The sequence below is a fragment of the Danio rerio genome, chromosome 6 (assembly GCF_049306965.1).
Source record: "Danio rerio strain Tuebingen ecotype United States chromosome 6, GRCz12tu, whole genome shotgun sequence".
NCBI classification, from domain to species: domain Eukaryota; kingdom Metazoa; phylum Chordata; class Actinopteri; order Cypriniformes; family Danionidae; genus Danio; species Danio rerio.
In genome coordinates this window covers 13,239,116-13,257,255 of record NC_133181.1, presented here as the reverse complement: position 1 = coordinate 13,257,255, position 18,140 = coordinate 13,239,116, and the positions used below count along the sequence as shown (strand labels likewise).

Sequence of the window (18,140 nt, the reverse complement as noted above, 5' to 3'; positions counted from 1 at the left end):
CATTCATTGTTTTGGTGAGGAATCAATCACTAATAAAAAGTCTAAACCTGCATCGAAAACACGCTAAAAATATTGTTTAAAGGGCACCTAGTTTACCCCTTTTTCAATACTTAATATTAATATTATGGTTCTTCTGAGTGTGCCAGTTTAGGTTCAGTTCAAAACACAATTCAGATCTTTTTATTAGAATGTGTTAAAAAGTGTTATTTTGGGGGGGCGTGTACACAGGTTGTTGATTTAGGGGTGTGTTGCTTTACATGAAGATTGTTCTGCGTCCCAATCGGCATACTATGCGTCCTAAATAGTATTTGAAAATAGAATGAGTATGTCCCAAACCACAGTATGTTGAAAAGAGTATGCCAGAGATTCCCGGATGGTTTGCTATTTCCGGGTAAATATTTAAGTGTAGAACCGTCTGTACCAGGGGTGGCCAATCCTGTTCCTGGAGAGCTACCTTCCTGCAGATTTCAGTTGCAACCCATAATCAACACACCTGCCTGTAATTATCAGGTGGTGTTCAGGTCCTAATTAATTGGTTCAGGTGTGTTTGATATGGGTAGCAACTGAAATCTGCAGGAAGGTAGCTCTCCAGGAACAGGATTGGCCACCCCTGGACTCTTAACACTCTAACCGCTGAAATTGCCCACCATAGATATATACACTAGATATCGCATAGGGACCCTGAGCGTGCGTCAATAGCGCTGCCATATTTGTACAGTGCTCCCAGGACAAGTGTCATTCAAATGCACAAGCCAAGACAGTGTTACTACGTGAAAATGCTGGACTTTAGCGCTGTCTACGGGTGTAGTAACGAGCGAACAAAGAAAACACGGAAACAAAGCAGAACATTACATAGGTAAGATTAAGTTTTTTACATTTTTGTATGTTATTTACTTTTGTGCTACACAGGTAACGTTACTGATGATAATACAGTCATTTACTGCATTCACCATAAGGCAAAGTAGCACCAACCAACTCACATTAAATACTCAGCTTATGCTAGTTTTGTTAAATAAAATCAGCAAAACAATGCAAAAGAAATATGACAACGAGATGCTGCGCTGCCAAAAACTTGTATTATTGTCGGCTAGTGAAGGAGTCCTTCATAGCGGAGATTCATTCACAAACGAATCGCTCGCCCCGTCAGTATGAGAAGTGAAAGCAGGAGAGGAGGTGTGTTTAAGGACACCAACTAGATCAAATCTAACAAGGAGGGTAGATAGTACATTTCCATACACACAAACACAAGCTTTTTGTCAGGAATGCCTGTACAATCACTTACCCATCAATCTAGAAAAGTGACGTTATAATATATATAATTTTCGTAATTTATAAAAAAAAAAAAATAGCATACTGACCTCCGTAAAACTCCTGATCATATATATATATATATATATATATATATATATATATATATATATATATATATATATATATATATATATATATATATGTGTGTGTGTAATTCTATGGCTCTAGATGGCCGCAGTCTTCCACTGCAGCTTGGTCCCGCATTCATTTCAAAGGAGCACTACCCTGTACTAAAATGGCGACTCTATTTACACATTCCTTCCAATAGACAACAACAGGGTAAGCGACATCTAATGTATATCTATAATTGCCCACAATACATTGTGCGTTGGACGTGAATCTGATTAGAACTACAAACGCGTGTTAAAAGTGTAAATAAACTACAAACATGATGGACACGCGAGACCAACAGTCAAGTAGAGAGGCTTCGGTTAAGATGTTAGAATGACTGTTAGTCGATATCTAGCCCACTGGAAAATATTTAAATCACATTATCTGTGTTATATTTCATCTGCAACAACAATACTGAACTTATATAAAGACGCGTTTGAATGTCTGAACGTCTGAATGCATAATTACCCAAAGACCTGAGGAGATTTATCTGCATGAAAGACTCGTGGATGGGAGATTAACTCCCTAATTTCTAATAAGGTAGGAAATTAAATACAACAGAAATGTGGATGGTGTGTGGATGATTGACAGGGGTGATAACTAAGCAACACAACGATCTTTTAAAGAGGAAGTAGTTATCCCAAAGCTTGCCTACTCCTCTGTTGCACGTTCAAAAGAACAGTACATACTTTAAGGGTGTAGTATAAGTATGCAAATTTGGACGTAGCATTAGTTTTGACTTCTTGACCAACTTAACAAGGGGGTGGAGCCAAGAGCTCCCTCGCTTTGTGTATTCACCTTATTCTTCGCTGACGAGTGGGCGCAGCCGTTTGAATCTTTTTGGCTCGAGACTTCCGTTCTTATTCACTTCCATTCATTTTTAGACATTAAAATCTGCTCGTTTTGCTGTTTGATGTTGCAAACTGATATTTTCTTATTATGTTCTTCTACTTGGTCTGTATAGTCATGCACCCATTTGTTTGTAGAGCAAGTAGTTAGACCGTTTTCTGCCGTCTATTATTCCTAGTCATTTCTCTCATAGGCGACTGAATCGGAAGTTCTAAAACAATCGCGAAAACAGGCGAACTTCCGCATTTTAGAATAAGGTCAATAGCAACAGACAGGCAGACAGAGAGAAGCAACATGAGTGAGAGGACCAGCATTCAGCTGTACATATACGACTCGGACACAGACCAAGCAGAGACTACTGTTGAGGAACCAATATTCCTAATGTGCCAGAATGTGTCAGAGTGGTAGCTACAAAATTATTTGTGTCTTTGTATAGTTTTACAGCCGCTACGATGTATACGTCATCCCTATAGGCATGTAATGATCAACCAGTTTCACTATTAACCGGACTTTTAATTCATCATGGTTAATTAATCATAAAGGCTTTTTAACACCGTGTTTCTGCAAGAAACAAAACTGCGGCAAATAAACAAAGTTATGCTAACTGTGTGCTAATTTAAAGTTCCAAGCTTGTACACTGAGACTAATAACTATGCACACTGGATTAACTTTGACTGAGGCTATAATTAAGGCAAGTTAGTTATTTCCAATAGAGGGACGCTCATGTGAGGCAACGCACTTACACTTTCCAGCCGCACCTAGTTGAGATGACAGGGAACTGGAGATGCAAACGGCTGAAGTTTAAGGAAGACGCAATGAAAAGTGCACATGTTTGCAAACCCACCTAAAGTTACAAACAACGGCGCCGATGAGAGTGATCATGTGGTGAATGCTGATCCGCCAGCCGAGATCAATCGAGTGTTTTCGGAGAGAGTGCTGAAAGACTTGGTGGATCAGCTGTTTTTAATGGCTCGAATCTCGATACGTTGCATTCACTGCGTGTTCAGCGCAAATGGCCACTAAATGTAAAATCTCTGTTGCTCATTCCCAGGAAGATGATGAAGGCTCTTGTGTTGAGCCCAATGAGCCTTACATCTAAAAATAGAGCAAGGGTGTTTCTTTGGTGACATCGATTTGACTCACACGCTAAAAATGGCGGACGTGAAACAACAAACTGAGGATATGGTAATGTGCGCCTGTCAATTAATATTGGTGGGCAGGGGGACCGCTCTCCTACGTCAAGTTGCAATCGGTCTCAAAACCGCTCCAATTGGTCCACTGTTTTTTTATGTTCTAAAATGGGAAAAAAGGAATGGTTATGTTTGTCACACCAATATGACGGCCTATACACTATACCTACACACATGTCTGTCCAAACATCTTGAAAAGTAGATTTTTCACCAAAGGTGCCCTTTAATAGGTTCCTATAATGTTTTTTTTTACTTCTTAAATGTTAGTCAGCATGTATTGTGTATGTTTAGACATTTAAAGATCATTAACACTTTATTTTGATGGTACATTTCAGTATCTGTGGTTACACTCAGTAAACAACGGTAAGTTCGCTGAACTCATGACCTTCACGGCTAATCACAGTCATTTCTGTTGAACATGTGAACACAACGGCAAATCAGCGCTGTTTAAGAACGTGCTCAATAGCACTCAAATGTCAGCGGGAAATGGGTGTTTTTAAAACTTAAGTATCGATTGGTACCGAATTTTAATATCGTGACAACACTAATCTAGACAGATTATGTGTCAAACAATTATTATTCCATCAGTGTGTATTTTACATACAATAACTGTGTTGTTTTGCTAGTACATATAAGCCAAAGCAAACGTTATATCATTGAAAGACTGTTATGTTTTGATCTTTGACAAGTAATGCACTCATCTTCCTCTGGCTCAGCGCCAGCCTCCGCAGAACAGACTGAATTTGCTGCTTGGGCAAGGCGCGTGGCAGTACTAAAACACTGTCTAGCCGTTCACCAATCACAACACACTGGGATAATTAACCAATCACAACACATTTAGTTTTTCAGAAAGTGAGCCTTCATCAAATCTGCAACTAATCCTGCCATTTGTGGAGAAAGCTATTGTAATATTGTAAATTATGTGAAAAACAATGTGTTTTTCAAACCAGCAAGCATGAAAGCTTATAAACGCAGTCTTACTACAATGCTCAAACAGAATCAAGACGTTGTTTCATTATTTTTTTAATTGTTCCACTTATTTCATTATTGCTATCAAAAATCCCATGTAACATCATTTTTGTTTCAAAATTGCAAACCTCAAAACAAGCTCAGAGTAAGCATGTTTCCAGTATGTATGTAGATAAATGCTGAATACTGTAGTATCGGAATTCCTCAGACATTTCTGAAATCTTCAGAAAACTTTGATAGTCAGAACTGTAAGTCTTTTTTTAGATTGACACAAAAAGGTGGCTTTAACTTTTTAGGTTCAATCTGTTCACTTCAAACTAACCAGCTCTTTGGTTCAACAACCATATAGTAAATGCATGTTTAATATGTCTATTATAGGGCTGCACAATATTGGAAAAAAACAGTTTCAACATTTGGTTATTCTGCAATATATATTGCAATATGAATACACCCAGCAGGCACAAGAATCTTAGTGTGACTCTGGAGTCAAATCTGAGTTACAGTAGTCATATCAGTTAGTAAATCATCATACTATCATCTCAAAAACATTGCAAGAATTAGATGCTTTGTTTCAAGTGAAGACTTGTTCATGCTTTTATCAGCATTAGGGTGGATTACTGTAACGACCTCTTCACTGGCCTTCCCAAAAAGACAGACAGTTGCAGCTTTTCCAGAAGGCTGCGGCCAGGATTCTGACCAGAACCAGAAAATCAGAGCACATCCCACCTGTCCTCAGGTCTTTACACTGGCTTACAGTCACATTCAGAATAGATTTTAAAGTATTATTACTTGTCTATAAATCACTAAATGGCCTAGGACCTCAATACATTACAGATATGCTCACTGAATACAAACCGAATAGATCACTCAGGTCTTTAGGATCATATAAAGAAATTCCAAGAGTTCAGTCAAAGCAGGGTGAATCGGCTTTCAGCTGCTGCACCCCTCAATGCCGGAATCAGCTTCCAGAAATGATCAGATGTGCATTAGGCACATTTACTGAATAATCACTGTGCTGAATATTGTGTATTTCTTTTCTTTTTCATTTTTTTATAACCTGTTTCAACACATTTTAATGTGTTTTTATATATTTTTATTATTATTTTTTATTTTTCTTATACTTGTATTTTGTTTAATCCTGTTTATGTAAAGCACTTTGAAGTGCCACTGTGTATGAAATGGGCTATATAAATAAACTTGCAAAAAAAAAAAGCTGTTAAATTTAGGTTAGATTAAGGATGTGACGTCTAGTGACAAAAAATTAAATGTCTAGCCAGCGTCTAAGGACAACGTTATTTTGACGTCCAATAACAACATCAAATGACGTTTGGTTGATTTTAGGTGTTGGAAAGTGACCAAAATCTAGCGTTGAGCCAACATCTTAAACCAACGTCATACTGATGTCAAATACTGACATTTATTTTTCTGGTATGGCAACCAAAATCCAACATCTGATAGACTTCATGGTGGTAATGTCCACACAACGTCAAGCTGTACATCATTAGACGTTGATATTTGGTTAATTGTTGGTTGGATGTTGAACATTGACATCGGCCTGACGTTGGGTTCTGATGTCAACCCGATTTTCATTTTTAAACGAATGCAATGTCCCTATGATGTTGGGGTACAACGTCAATCTGACGTCATGTTGATGTCCTGTGCTGGGGAATTTCACCAGATGACTAGAATATCTCTATTTGGAAAGGATTGATCATTTTAGATGGATTTGGATGATTCTGCAGTGGAAGTGCATCTGCATAAAATCTAATAAACAATTTATAAATACAATAAAGAATAGATACAATTGACAATTTTCCGGTTCTAATAGTATTCAGGGACTGTAATTGAATAATACAAATAAAATAATTCAATAAAATTAATCCATATTAAAATTACGAATGGTGCAATTTAATATGCCTGAATGCTTTTAAAATCATTTTACAGTAACAGTCCTTGAAAACACATGCAAATAATGAGTTATAATACAAACTTACATTCATGTCCTGCCATCTGACCATTGCAAAAGATCACATTGCGATATCAATGCTGAAATGATATAATGTGCAGGCCTAGTCTTTTATAATATGTGCATTTATAGACATACAGTCCCCCTGAATCATTATCCCCCTGTTTATTTTTTCCCTAAACAGATTTTCCTAAACACATTATTTAAACATAATAGTTTTAATAACTCATCTCTATTAACTGACTTATTTTATCTTTGCCATAATGACAGTAAATAATTACTTGATATTTTTCAAGACACTTCTTTACAGCTTAAAGTGACATTTAAAGGCTTAAATAATTAGGTTAACTAGGTAAGTTAGGGTAATTAGGCAAGTTATTGTATAACGATGGTTTGTTCTGTAAACTATCGAAAAAAAAATAGCTTAAAGGGGATGATAACTTTGAGCTTAAAATGTTTTTTAAAAAAATTAAAACTGATTTTATACTAGCCGAAATAAAACAAATAAGACTTTTTCCAAAGGAAAAAATATTATCAGTCATACTGTGAACATTTCCTTGCTCTGTTCATCATTTTGGAAATATTTTAAAAAGAAAAAAAATTAAAGGGGGGCTAATAATTCTGACTTCAACTGTATGTGTAAACATTTCTTCAAAGCTCATCAAAACAAGTAAATCCTTGGGAATTAACCCATGAACTTGGTATTGCTAGCTTTACTGCTTGAGCTAGTAAGTTAACACAACAGTCTGAATGGGCTACGCAAGGATTGCGCATGCTACTGGCTATAAATAAAACAAAAACAAACGTGGATTAGACATGATTAGTCACTGAAGGAAAAGAGGATGGAAACTGAGTAATCGCTATCATATATTATGAATGGATCGAACATAGAAATGTTCATGATTTAATTGTCTTAACTGTTGTACAGTTTAAATATTGATTATACGCTCAAAAAGCATCGTTTGTCCCCATGTCTTGTTTTAAGAGAGCAGCAAGAACGTCTCAAAACCAAAGCCCTTAAAGAGATCAGAATAAACACTGTTGAACTATGAGAAGACATGAGTGGATTATCCAGTTAACTATTACGTACCTTATACAAGGTTTATTTTAAGTGTCAGATTACTTCTGATTTAATCTACTTTTAGCAATTGGTGTAGACATCGGTTTTTAGATTCTGAACTATGTAAAGTATCATTTAAACAGGTTATTTCACTCAAAACTGATCATTAAGTAGAAGAAATGACTATGAAATCAATAGGTGCTATTAGCATTCTAAAAAAATCTCATTTTGTTTTCAACAGAAGAAAAATGCAAAATATTTTGAACCAGCAAAGGGAAGGGTGAGTAAATGCTGACAGAATGTTCATTTCTGGGTGAACTATCCCTTTAATTCTTCAGGATATGTGCTGTTAAAGTTCCATTGTTACACATTTCACTTTCTGGATGAATGCTAGATGTAAGTTCAAATATTGTGTCAATGGCCAGTGACTTAAAATATATTTATTATATACATTTTAAAACTTTTACCAGCCAAATATTGTATGGAATTATTAATAAAATCACAAATAAATAAAAATCTAACTGTAAAAGTATTAAACTGAAAATTATATATAATATTTAAGATAGTTGTTATTAATCTTGTTATTATTATGATTATTATTTATTAACAAGAGTAAGAAAACGAGACTAATATTTCAATGTTAGACAATAGAGCTTTTTGCTGATTTAATCTGATCTTTACAAACTTAGGTGCATAAAAATCTTGCGTTTTCAAATGCATGCGAACCGAGCCCCTCCAACACACTGACAACATTGTTGTCATGAGCTGCTCATGTGGAAAGATCACAGGGCATCGCATCAGATTACATATAGTTACAACACAGTCTTTGTTATTGGAAAATCGCAATAAACCATATCTCAAAGTAACTCAGCATTTCCAATGTGGATCTTTACATGCATCTGGTGCTTGCTGAGTGTACATTCCATTCTCATGAATAAAGTCATGCATGTAGTGTAAATGCAGACATCCAGACGTTTACCTTTGTCTGTTTTTTTAGATTCTTACACCATGAACCACATTTATAAGACAGCATATTATGCTTAAAAACATTTAAAGGGCGCCTATTATGTAAAAATCACTTTTATAAGGGGTTTAAACGCAGTTGGGTGGCAACAGTCTGTGAATATAACCAGCTTCCAATGGTACAAATGTATTTAATTCTATTTATTATAATCACACATTATAAAAACAGTCTGCAAAAACACTTTGATTGACGTTTTCTCTTTGTACATGTCATCAGAAGGGGAAAACCTCGCCCATTAGGGACAATTTCTCCTTCATGAGCATAGGAATATAGTCTTGTTTTTAAGCCTTTTACTATGCAGACACAGGCATTTGTCGCCCCGCCCCCTTTTGAAAAGAGCACAATTTGAATTTAAAGCGACAGTCTCCAAAGTGGTAAGATTAGGATCAAAGCCCGTTTAAGCTTTGATCCTAATCTTACCACTTTGGAGACTGTCGCTTTTTACAACGTTTAACAACTTGTGATTAAACAATGGGCGCTAATATGATCGTGCACAGCAACGCACAAAATGTCAGGCATAAAAGTGTCATTTTTAAAGAAACTCCTCATGCTCGTTTTTTATTTCGTCACGCTGTGTCAAAAACTTCTCCACCATTGGGCTAGTTGCACAAGATGGCACCGGTGTGCTTCCAAGATGCAAGTGTGTGCGTGTTCACTTCCGGTCGCATAGAACAGGGATTTTTAAACTGTGATTTGCAACCCACAGTGAATAAAGGTGGGTCGTACAACGTCACTTAGCTGCAGCTATATTTACATTACGGTGAATCAAAACCGGTATGATAATGAGTGAACGTCTCTTTAGAGATGATTCTGTTTTTCAAATGAATCATTTAGGTTAAAACACATGAGCTTTAGTAGTCTGAACCAGCATTCATTGAATGACTGAGTCAGATTCATTTGTGTTGAACTGTCACATGTTTACGTCAATAACATGCAGCACTCATGATCGCAGCCACGAAGTGTTTTTTGCAAAATGGAAAAGTTTTTAAAACTAAAGACGTAGCAGACTTCTGATACATCTTCAGATCAAACCAAATCTAAAAAGGAGCCACACAGAAAATATGATCAGTCTTACCTCGATCTTAGTTTTATTGCCGGCAGAGGTCCAGAGGGTGAGGAAATCCTGCATTGTCTTTTATGCTGAGAAAATCGCTAGCATGAAACCCTTAAAACTTAAACGACACCTGACAACAAAGGTTGATCATATTAAATCATTCATTCATTTTCTTGTCGGCTTAGTCCCTTTATTAATCTGGGGTCGCCACAGCGGAATGAACCGCCAACTTATCCAGCAAGTTTTTACGCAGCCTATGCCCTTCCAGCCGCAACCCATCTCTGGGAAGGTTGATCATATTATCTTCTAAAAAAAGAGGAGTATCTTCGTCAACAAAAAAATGATCACAGTTACAGCCAGCATCCCACAAAAAGCACTTCAAGCTTCATTTTGTGCATATCGAATCGCAAAATCCAAAAAGCCCCACTCCGTGTATTTTGACTGCTTTGAATGGATACATTTTTTACCCATTTTCCATATTAAAATATTATGGTGGGTCTTGAGATTGAATTACTTGCCTCGGTGGGTCGCGGAATAAAAAAAGTTTTGGAACTCCTGGCATAGAACTATAGAGGAAGAGGTAAAGATTTTGCATTTTTATTGCCAAAATTGAGAATGTTTAAAATATTTTTAAAAAGTAGTTTATCAGCGACAGGAGAGGACATCCTCACTACATTGCTGCATACCTCAGGGCATGCTATATCTGTTGAGAGGAGATACAAAAGCCGAGAGAGATTGTCTAATTGTGTGTGTTATGCAGAAACAAAATAAAATCATCTCTACATGACCATAGTTGTGTAGAGCTTCTTTTTAAATAAAAAAATAAATAAAAATAATAATAATAATAGCACAATGCAGAGAAACAATCGCTACAAAAAGACATGATCCCAACAGAATTTGAGTTACCTATAGAGCACAAACTTCAGCATCAACAGGGAAATTTGGCACTCTTGTTCGCTTGCCCAGAGCTGCAAAACTTACAATAACCCCACTTGAAGGTGCTCAAGCGCAAAACACTCGAGGTGATCCCAGTTTCACTTTCATCTCAGTGATGAAGACGATGCGCTGAGGCAAGAAAAACATGGTGCTGCTTTTTTCATTGGTGTCTAAAGACAAAGAGCTGTGTGATAAACGCAACAGCAGCTACAATAATGTCAGTAGGAGTGGAGAGTGGCAAATAGGATTTGAGGGTGAGATTCATTTGACTTTTATGATGAAAATCATCTTTTATAAGCTGTTTGGACAATACTGGGTGGTATGCGCTTATTTCACGCAGCCGCCATTTTTTAAATATTTTATTTTAAACGGTTTTACATAATGTACCAACAAGACAACAACAACAAACACATTTAACACAGATCATGAATTAACAACTGAGTAAATTTAGCCATTACTGTAAGAATAGTAACACACTATTCAGTTTTGAAGAAATCCAGAAAGGGTTGCCAGGCAGTTTAAAATTGTAGATGTGATTTGGGCTCCAGGGAACGTATCCTCTCCAGTTGTAGGACATGAAACAATTCACCCAACCAAGCTTTAAAACATGGGGAGTCTGAGGATTTCCATGCCATTTTACCAAAGCGAGGCTGCAGTGGGAAGAAACCCGGAAGTATAGGACCAGCACTGTAAACATAACAAGTCTAATATAGTGAAAGAATCATTTAATTAACTTGAGTTTAATAAATGGCATCTAAACCGTGTGTTTGGGAAAGAAACTAGTGCCATTTCCCTTAACTTAGCTTAATATAAGGTCTGACTTCCTTTTTTATTTTCACTATTCATTCAGAACAGACCTTCGGGTCACTCGAAAGGCAGTGAAATGATAAATTTGTGTCACTTTCTCTTCACTGATAAGATATATAGCCAGGTACAGAACGTTCCTATTTAACTCCAAGCGATGCGTCCGGGTTTCTTCCCTCCGCAACCTCATTTTAGCTTTTAATAATAGTGGCCACGTAAAATAAGTCTATACTGTGTCCACAGTCATATTGGAGTAATTAAAACACAATAAGTCTCCGTTTTCATTTCCTGATGTTAAAATAGGATCCAAATCCCTCCCATTTTGAGGCTGACCGCAAAATGACGTAGGAGTGTGGATTCCCCACTCACTGACTTGGTTGACAGTCGCATACTAACATGTCTCCGTAGTAACGTGTATAATCATGTCCACATAACAGGATGTGCGCAAAGCAACCAGGAATAAAAGATCTGTTCAGCTCTCTGTGATCATCAATCATTATCAAATGTGATCAAGAGTGAGTTTTACAAGTTTAAAACCTTTTTAAAACAGTGCATGTTTGTAATGAATTACAGCGATTTTACCGTCTTTATCACCACAGCCGCATGTCAGTACAATTATAAAAGGCGACGCTACAATCCAGATTTGTGGATGTTAAATCAGGTTTATTTTGTACATTAACATAAAGGATATTCATACAGCAGTGGATATTAACGTGTATCCTGTCACATTTGCCGTGCAAAAACGTGCTGTGTGTGTGCATGAACTTTGTCATGTCATAGCGTGTGACTCATCATTGCAGAAAGGCTTGAATTAACTCCAGAACAAATACATCAAATAATCATTGGGAAAGTTCTTACTGTAGTATTTCTCAAAAACATTACATAAAGTCTGCTTTAGAGGTCTGCATTCCAAATTTCCGAATAAATCGCAGGAGCGATCGGTAACGGGTTTAATTTGGGACGGGAGCGGGCTGTCTAGCAATATCGCGGATATTGCTATGCGAATGAGAGAGAGAGAGAGACAGAGAGAGAGAGAGCTTTGCCTGTGTGTGTGCTTGGTGCTTGTGTGTGTGTATGTTAGTTCGCGCGCGCGAATGAGAGACAGAGAGAGAGCTTTCCCAGATAGCAAAATACACTCGGGCCAGTTCCGGCTAGATTCTCGCCTGCCGGAGACTTACCATTCGGCCCGGCTCCGGCTGCCGGACTCCGGATGCTTGTGGACTCACTACGCGATTCCGGCCCGAATTGATTCGGGCCAGATGCGGCAGCCGTAAGCTTGATACATGGTATTACAAGCCTTTAAGTTGATATAACAGCAAACGCCTGTGTGTCTGCTTGGTGCTTGTGTGTGTGTTATTAGTGCGCGCGCGTGAATGAGAGAGAGAAAGATTTGTCTGTGTGTGTGTGCTTGGTGCTGTGTGTGTGTGTTTATACAGACAGCTTGGCTGTCTGGACTGTATAGCTGGGGGATCTTTAGCGGGATCGGGCGCGGCGGGCAGAAAACGGGGCAGGTTGGGCAGCGGGACAACAAATTCTTAATATAAGCAGGAGCGGTCGGGTTCGGGCTAAAACCTGGCGGGTGCGGGATTCAAAATTTAGTCCCGTGCAGATCTCTAGTCTGCTTCCTTCATGTCTATTGCTTTGCTGTTTATTTGATGCAGCCGAGGCGGAGATTGAGGGACACTCTGACATGCACGTGGGAACGGTGGGTGGGGAGAACCAGCATTAAAGGCACAACATTAAAGCATAAAACCAGCATTAAAAATCGCCTGGGTTTGAATGCAGAAAAACATTTCAAAAATACGTTGCTGACAATAAACATGAGCAAAAATCGCTTCGTTGTGTACAAGCCTTTTTAAAGCATTATTTGTGGGGTATTTTAAGTCTAAACGTCACATACACACTCTAGGGACATCAGAAACTTATTTTACTTCTTGTAAAAAGGAGCATAATAGGTCCCCTTTAAAGACCCATATCAAATGACTGTGTGCTCTGTTTTAATATGTTGTGTTCTATCCAGACCATTTGAAATGTACACAGTACAGTATAAATGGTATTAGGTAAATGATTAGTATCTAATAACATGTAATCCTATTTTTCTAGAACATCTTATCACTAGCACTCATTCATTTTTTGTATCATCTACAAAAAAAACGAAGTTATACATGGCTGAAGAATAGACCGTTCTTTTTATCTTAAAGGCTTTAAAGGCATCCAGGAACAGGAAAATAAGTGCATCTGCCGATCATCCTATTTTTTGCTACGGGTTGGGGGAGGGTTCTGGGAAGGGAACAGGTTGTCTTGTCGTGCTGTTGCATGCTGGGATGCTGGAACACACTTTGGAATACATCCCTTGTTGCCCTGTCGTTATGCTGCCAAAAACTCCAGGCTTTCTTTGCCACTAATAAAACTGCAATGGGCAGAAAGACTTCCTAGCAGCTTAAAAAAACTGCATCTGAAATCCAATGCTTTATGTATGTTTCTCGCCCTTGTGCACCAAGCATTATTCCACTTTTTACTTCTTTTATCAATAGTCATATGTATAGAGATGCTCTTGAGGATGAACTTGACTTTCAGCTTCCCAGGCTAAGTGGGTTTCCTTTAAAGTGGGTGCCAATTAATTCCACAATCCAATTAATTCCCGGTGGATAACATCAAGTCCTGCCACATTACAGGAGCAAAATGGACCCGATTACTGTTTTATGTTGACTTGAGGTTGGGAGTGGTGCAGGGATGACATCAGAAGGTGGAAGAGTAACTTTTGCTGAGACATCTCTTGAGATTTTTCCTATTTGGTTTATATAACGGGGGTTTTCAATTAAAGAGTAAAATGAGGCCTGTGGTAAACGAAACTGAATGATACTTTTTTTCTTGCCGGAATCTTGCCAAACCATTCTTGTCTAGTGACTTATTAGAAAGATACCTTCTTAGAATAAGCAGTTTTTTAAGATTGTAATTTCAGTATGGGTGGGTCTTATTTGTGTTGGAGAATAAAACCTTAAAGGGCCATGACCCCCCCCCCCCCCTCTCAGCAGGGTGTTTTCACACCTCTAGTTTGAAAAAAGTCAGGAAAGTGGGTGAGTCAAGCTTTGTTTAGGTGGGAGTGTCAAGCAGTGAAAGAGGGAAGGGTTTGCTCAAAAAGGTGAGTTTCAGTACGTGTATCCACTGATTTTTTACAGCGGCAAAAGAAACACAGAAGCAGGGGAGATAAACAGTGACTGCATTTACTTGAACATCAGTCATCAAATTATTTGCCTTAATCTGAATGAAACAATAACATGATTAACGTGTTTACATAAGTTGCTTTTTAAATGTTCCTTTCATGATCCCATTTTACATGTTATAACATATCGATATAATATCGATATAATATAATATCGATATAATATCGATTCAAGCCTGGTTTATGCTTCTGCGTCAAGTGACCGGCGTGACCCACAGCGCATGCAACGCACGTAGCTGTGCATTTATACTTCTGCGCGCTGTCTCTGTTGGTCTGAATAACACTTCCGAAACGCCAGTGGGCAGTGAGGTGTAAATGTTTCTCTGTGTCGAGTTTCTTCTCTGCTGTTTTGCTTTTCCTAAACACTTCCTAGATGTACAAGTGGCTCAAACGCGCTCATTTTGAGGCAGGAACCGGCGGACGTGCAACAACTTTAACTATGAGGTAAACACAAAACAAACCTAAACTGGACTCCGCACTTGTAAACAATCGCTCCATTGGGCTCGCGTCCAGCTCCCGTCCAGCTCGCGCCATTCGCGCGGCTCTTGGTCCCGCCCAGACTCGTCAGCGCTACCAAGCCGACCAATCACAGAGCTTGCGATACGCGTTGTTGCGACGTGTAGTTACAATTTTTGAGAGGTGCACGTCAGCGATGACGATGGCCACGGCGAAGGGCTATGCGTCAGCGCCGTAGCATACGCCGGTGTTTGATGCAGAAGTATAAATCAGCCTTAACGCCATTGCATCACCATGCTATACACATTTCTTCTGGAGTTTCGTGTAATTTCAGGTGTTTTATTCTTAATTTGTCGACTTTAACTGCAGTTTGGCACTTTCACTTTCATTCAGGAACATTTCATGCATGCCCCCCATGATAAACAAGAAATTAGATGTGAGGAACTGCTGGAAGAGTGTTGTTTTAATGGAATTTTTGATACCGCACACCGTATGGGAGAGAAAAAAAAAATCTGCATTTCTCGGTAGTTGCAGAGACTCCATTGGTGAAGAGAATAGTGACAAACAGACATGTGTGTATAGACTATCCTGTCACAAAATGTGGCCAAAACCATACGCCGCGAAAATCCTACACGACGGTAATAGTTTGACTAAGGTGTTTACATGTTTACATTTGGAGAGCTGCATTTAGAGAGGATCTTTCAGCCCATATTATTGTAGTGATATTACTGTACTGTAAACTTAGTAACTAAGTCATTCTGACTGAGGTATGTCTTTAAAAACTGAAAGAGTACTGCTGACGATGCTACCTAACTTTGCCATCTGAATAAACATAAACAAAGAGCACTGATCACACATTTACCAAATCCGTAGAGACAGTACAATCAACACAAACTGAAGCCATGTCTTTTTTAAAAATGAGATGAGTGGCAATCTGGATTTCACTATTTGCAGATACGAAAAGCTCTCGGGTAAAAAAAAAGTTTCTTACAAACATTTTTTTTGTCGCAAATTTGCTCGAAATAACGCAAAAACAACCAATTTTCCCTTTATTTGTGAAATATATGTGTCTTAATAGTGTTTTTAGCAGTGTAGGACACATATATGACTGTAAACAGCTAAAAAAAATGTATTTTGGTGTTTCGTGACCCTTTAAAACATTCCCAGGGGATCTAATCCCAGGGGAACTAAAGGCCATATTGTTTTTCAAGGGTTTGACATCATCTAAGCATCACTCTTTATTTTATTTAAGGTTTCTTAAAAGTTATGTTCTGCTTATTTGTATCATTCTGGTGTCTTTTTTATGTTCGGACGTTTTTATAGATTTAAAAATGAGGAAATTATTAGGAATAACTGAAAATATTGGGTATATTCACACTTATGGTTTGGTTCTCTTGTTTATTTGCATTTACATTCTGTCCACACCAGATGTGATTAGTGTGACTAAGACAAATGGAAAAAAACTATTGTGTAGACAGTGATTATATGTATGTAAGCATGTCACGTTGTTAAATTTTTGTTGTACAGTATATCACGGGTTGGGTGATTAATTGAAAGGTTACCGAAACTGACATTCAGAACCTAAAATGGATGGTATTTTTCCACGTGTCACTTGACCCTGCTGAACTGATAAATGTTCAACACTTTGCTGCCAGATCTGATCTTTATGGCATTATTTCAATTACAAATGTTGTCTAATCTCACTTGCAATATATGAGCATATTTACTATACAAAACTTGTCAGTGAAAAAATAAATGAATAAAATAATCGTTCATTAATCGTAATCCAGTTAAAATTTACAATTAATCAGGATTTAGATTTTAGGCCAAATCGCACAGCCCTACAATATATGTTGCACAAAATGTATCGCATTAAATGATATTATTGTCATTTTAAGACCATTGTATGCCACTCATTATGCAATGCCAGAATGACACTATAATAGCATCATAACGCAAGAACACTCTTCCGAAGAACATATAATATTCATTAAGTAGTGATGGTTTTTAGAAAAAAATAACCTGCTTTCATTCTAGCTGAAATAAAACAAGACTTCCTCTAGAAGAAAAAAAAAACTATTACAAGAAGTATGTGGAAAAATCCTTGCTCTGTTAAACATCATTTAGAAAATATTTGAAAAATTCACATTTCTTTGACTTCAATTTTACAAAACCTCTGTTGCACAGAGAGATGATTAACTGTATTAGGGATGTCTTGAAAACAGTTATATTGTGAGTGTTATGATATTTACATTTACATTTACATTTAGTCATTTAGCAGAGGCTTTTATCCAAAGCGACTTACAAATGAGGACAAGGAAGCATTTTACACAACTAAGAGCAACAATGAATAAGTGCTATAGGCAAGTTTCAGGTCTGTAAAGTCTAAGAAGGGAAGTATTAGTAGTATTAGTATTTTTTTTTTTTTTTTTTTTTGGGGTACAGTTAGTGTGATATTCAGAGAGGCAATTGCAGATTAGGAAGTGAAGTGGAGACTAAATAGTTGAGTTTTTAGTCGTTTCTTGAAAGTAGCGAGTGACTCTGCTGTTCTGATGCAGTTAGGGTGTTCATTCCACCAACTGGGCAGATTGAGCGTGAGCGTTCGCGAAAGTGATTTCTTCCCTCTTTGGGATGGAACCACGAGGCGACGTTCATTCACAGAACGCAAGTTTCACATAGATCTGCAGAAGTGAGAGCAGATAAGAAGGAGCAAGGTCTAGAAGTCACTTTGTAAGCAAACATCAGTATATTTTTGCCTTGGAGTAGGCAAAAAGTCTATATTAAACTGAATAGAATGATGTTGAGGGGTTGTTATATTGGACTGTCTTTTCAAAGCACTGAAATAATACAGTATCAGTGACACTGCGTATAGATGCTAACGGCTGTGTTTGTGTGTTGATTTGCGCAGGGGAAATGCCTACTCCAAGGCAAAGCCCTGTGGAGGAAAGGGAGGTGTTGAGCGGCGAGGGAAGATCCAACAACAACAACATGGCGACTGATACCACCACCACCACCACCAACCTGCTGGCCTCGGTTAAAGAGCAGGTAAAGTGCACCGCCTCCATCTGCCAGTGTCTTGACTGTGGAGAGCTGTAATCTTAATAGCAGCTCAAACATGAGTGGCTACAGATTGGAGACCAATTGAGTCAGGCTTGCGCTAATTAGGTATAAGTCATATTTGCATTAT

General features: G+C 37.9%; 1 protein-coding gene across 4 annotated transcripts in view; it reads left to right on the top strand.

The window, feature by feature from the left end:
- The window catches only part of pkp4 (plakophilin 4), a 95,477-nt gene that overhangs the window by 2,136 nt on the left and 75,201 nt on the right, over window positions 1-18,140 (top strand). For all 4 annotated transcript variants that reach the window (XM_017356584.3, XM_068221907.1, XM_684979.10 and 1 more), the window contains exon 2: window positions 17,862-17,998. In XM_017356584.3, coding sequence (XP_017212073.1) covers window positions 17,867-17,998 — 132 coding nt within the window. In that variant the 5' untranslated portion in view covers window positions 17,862-17,866. The remainder of the gene's footprint in view (window positions 1-17,861; window positions 17,999-18,140) is intronic.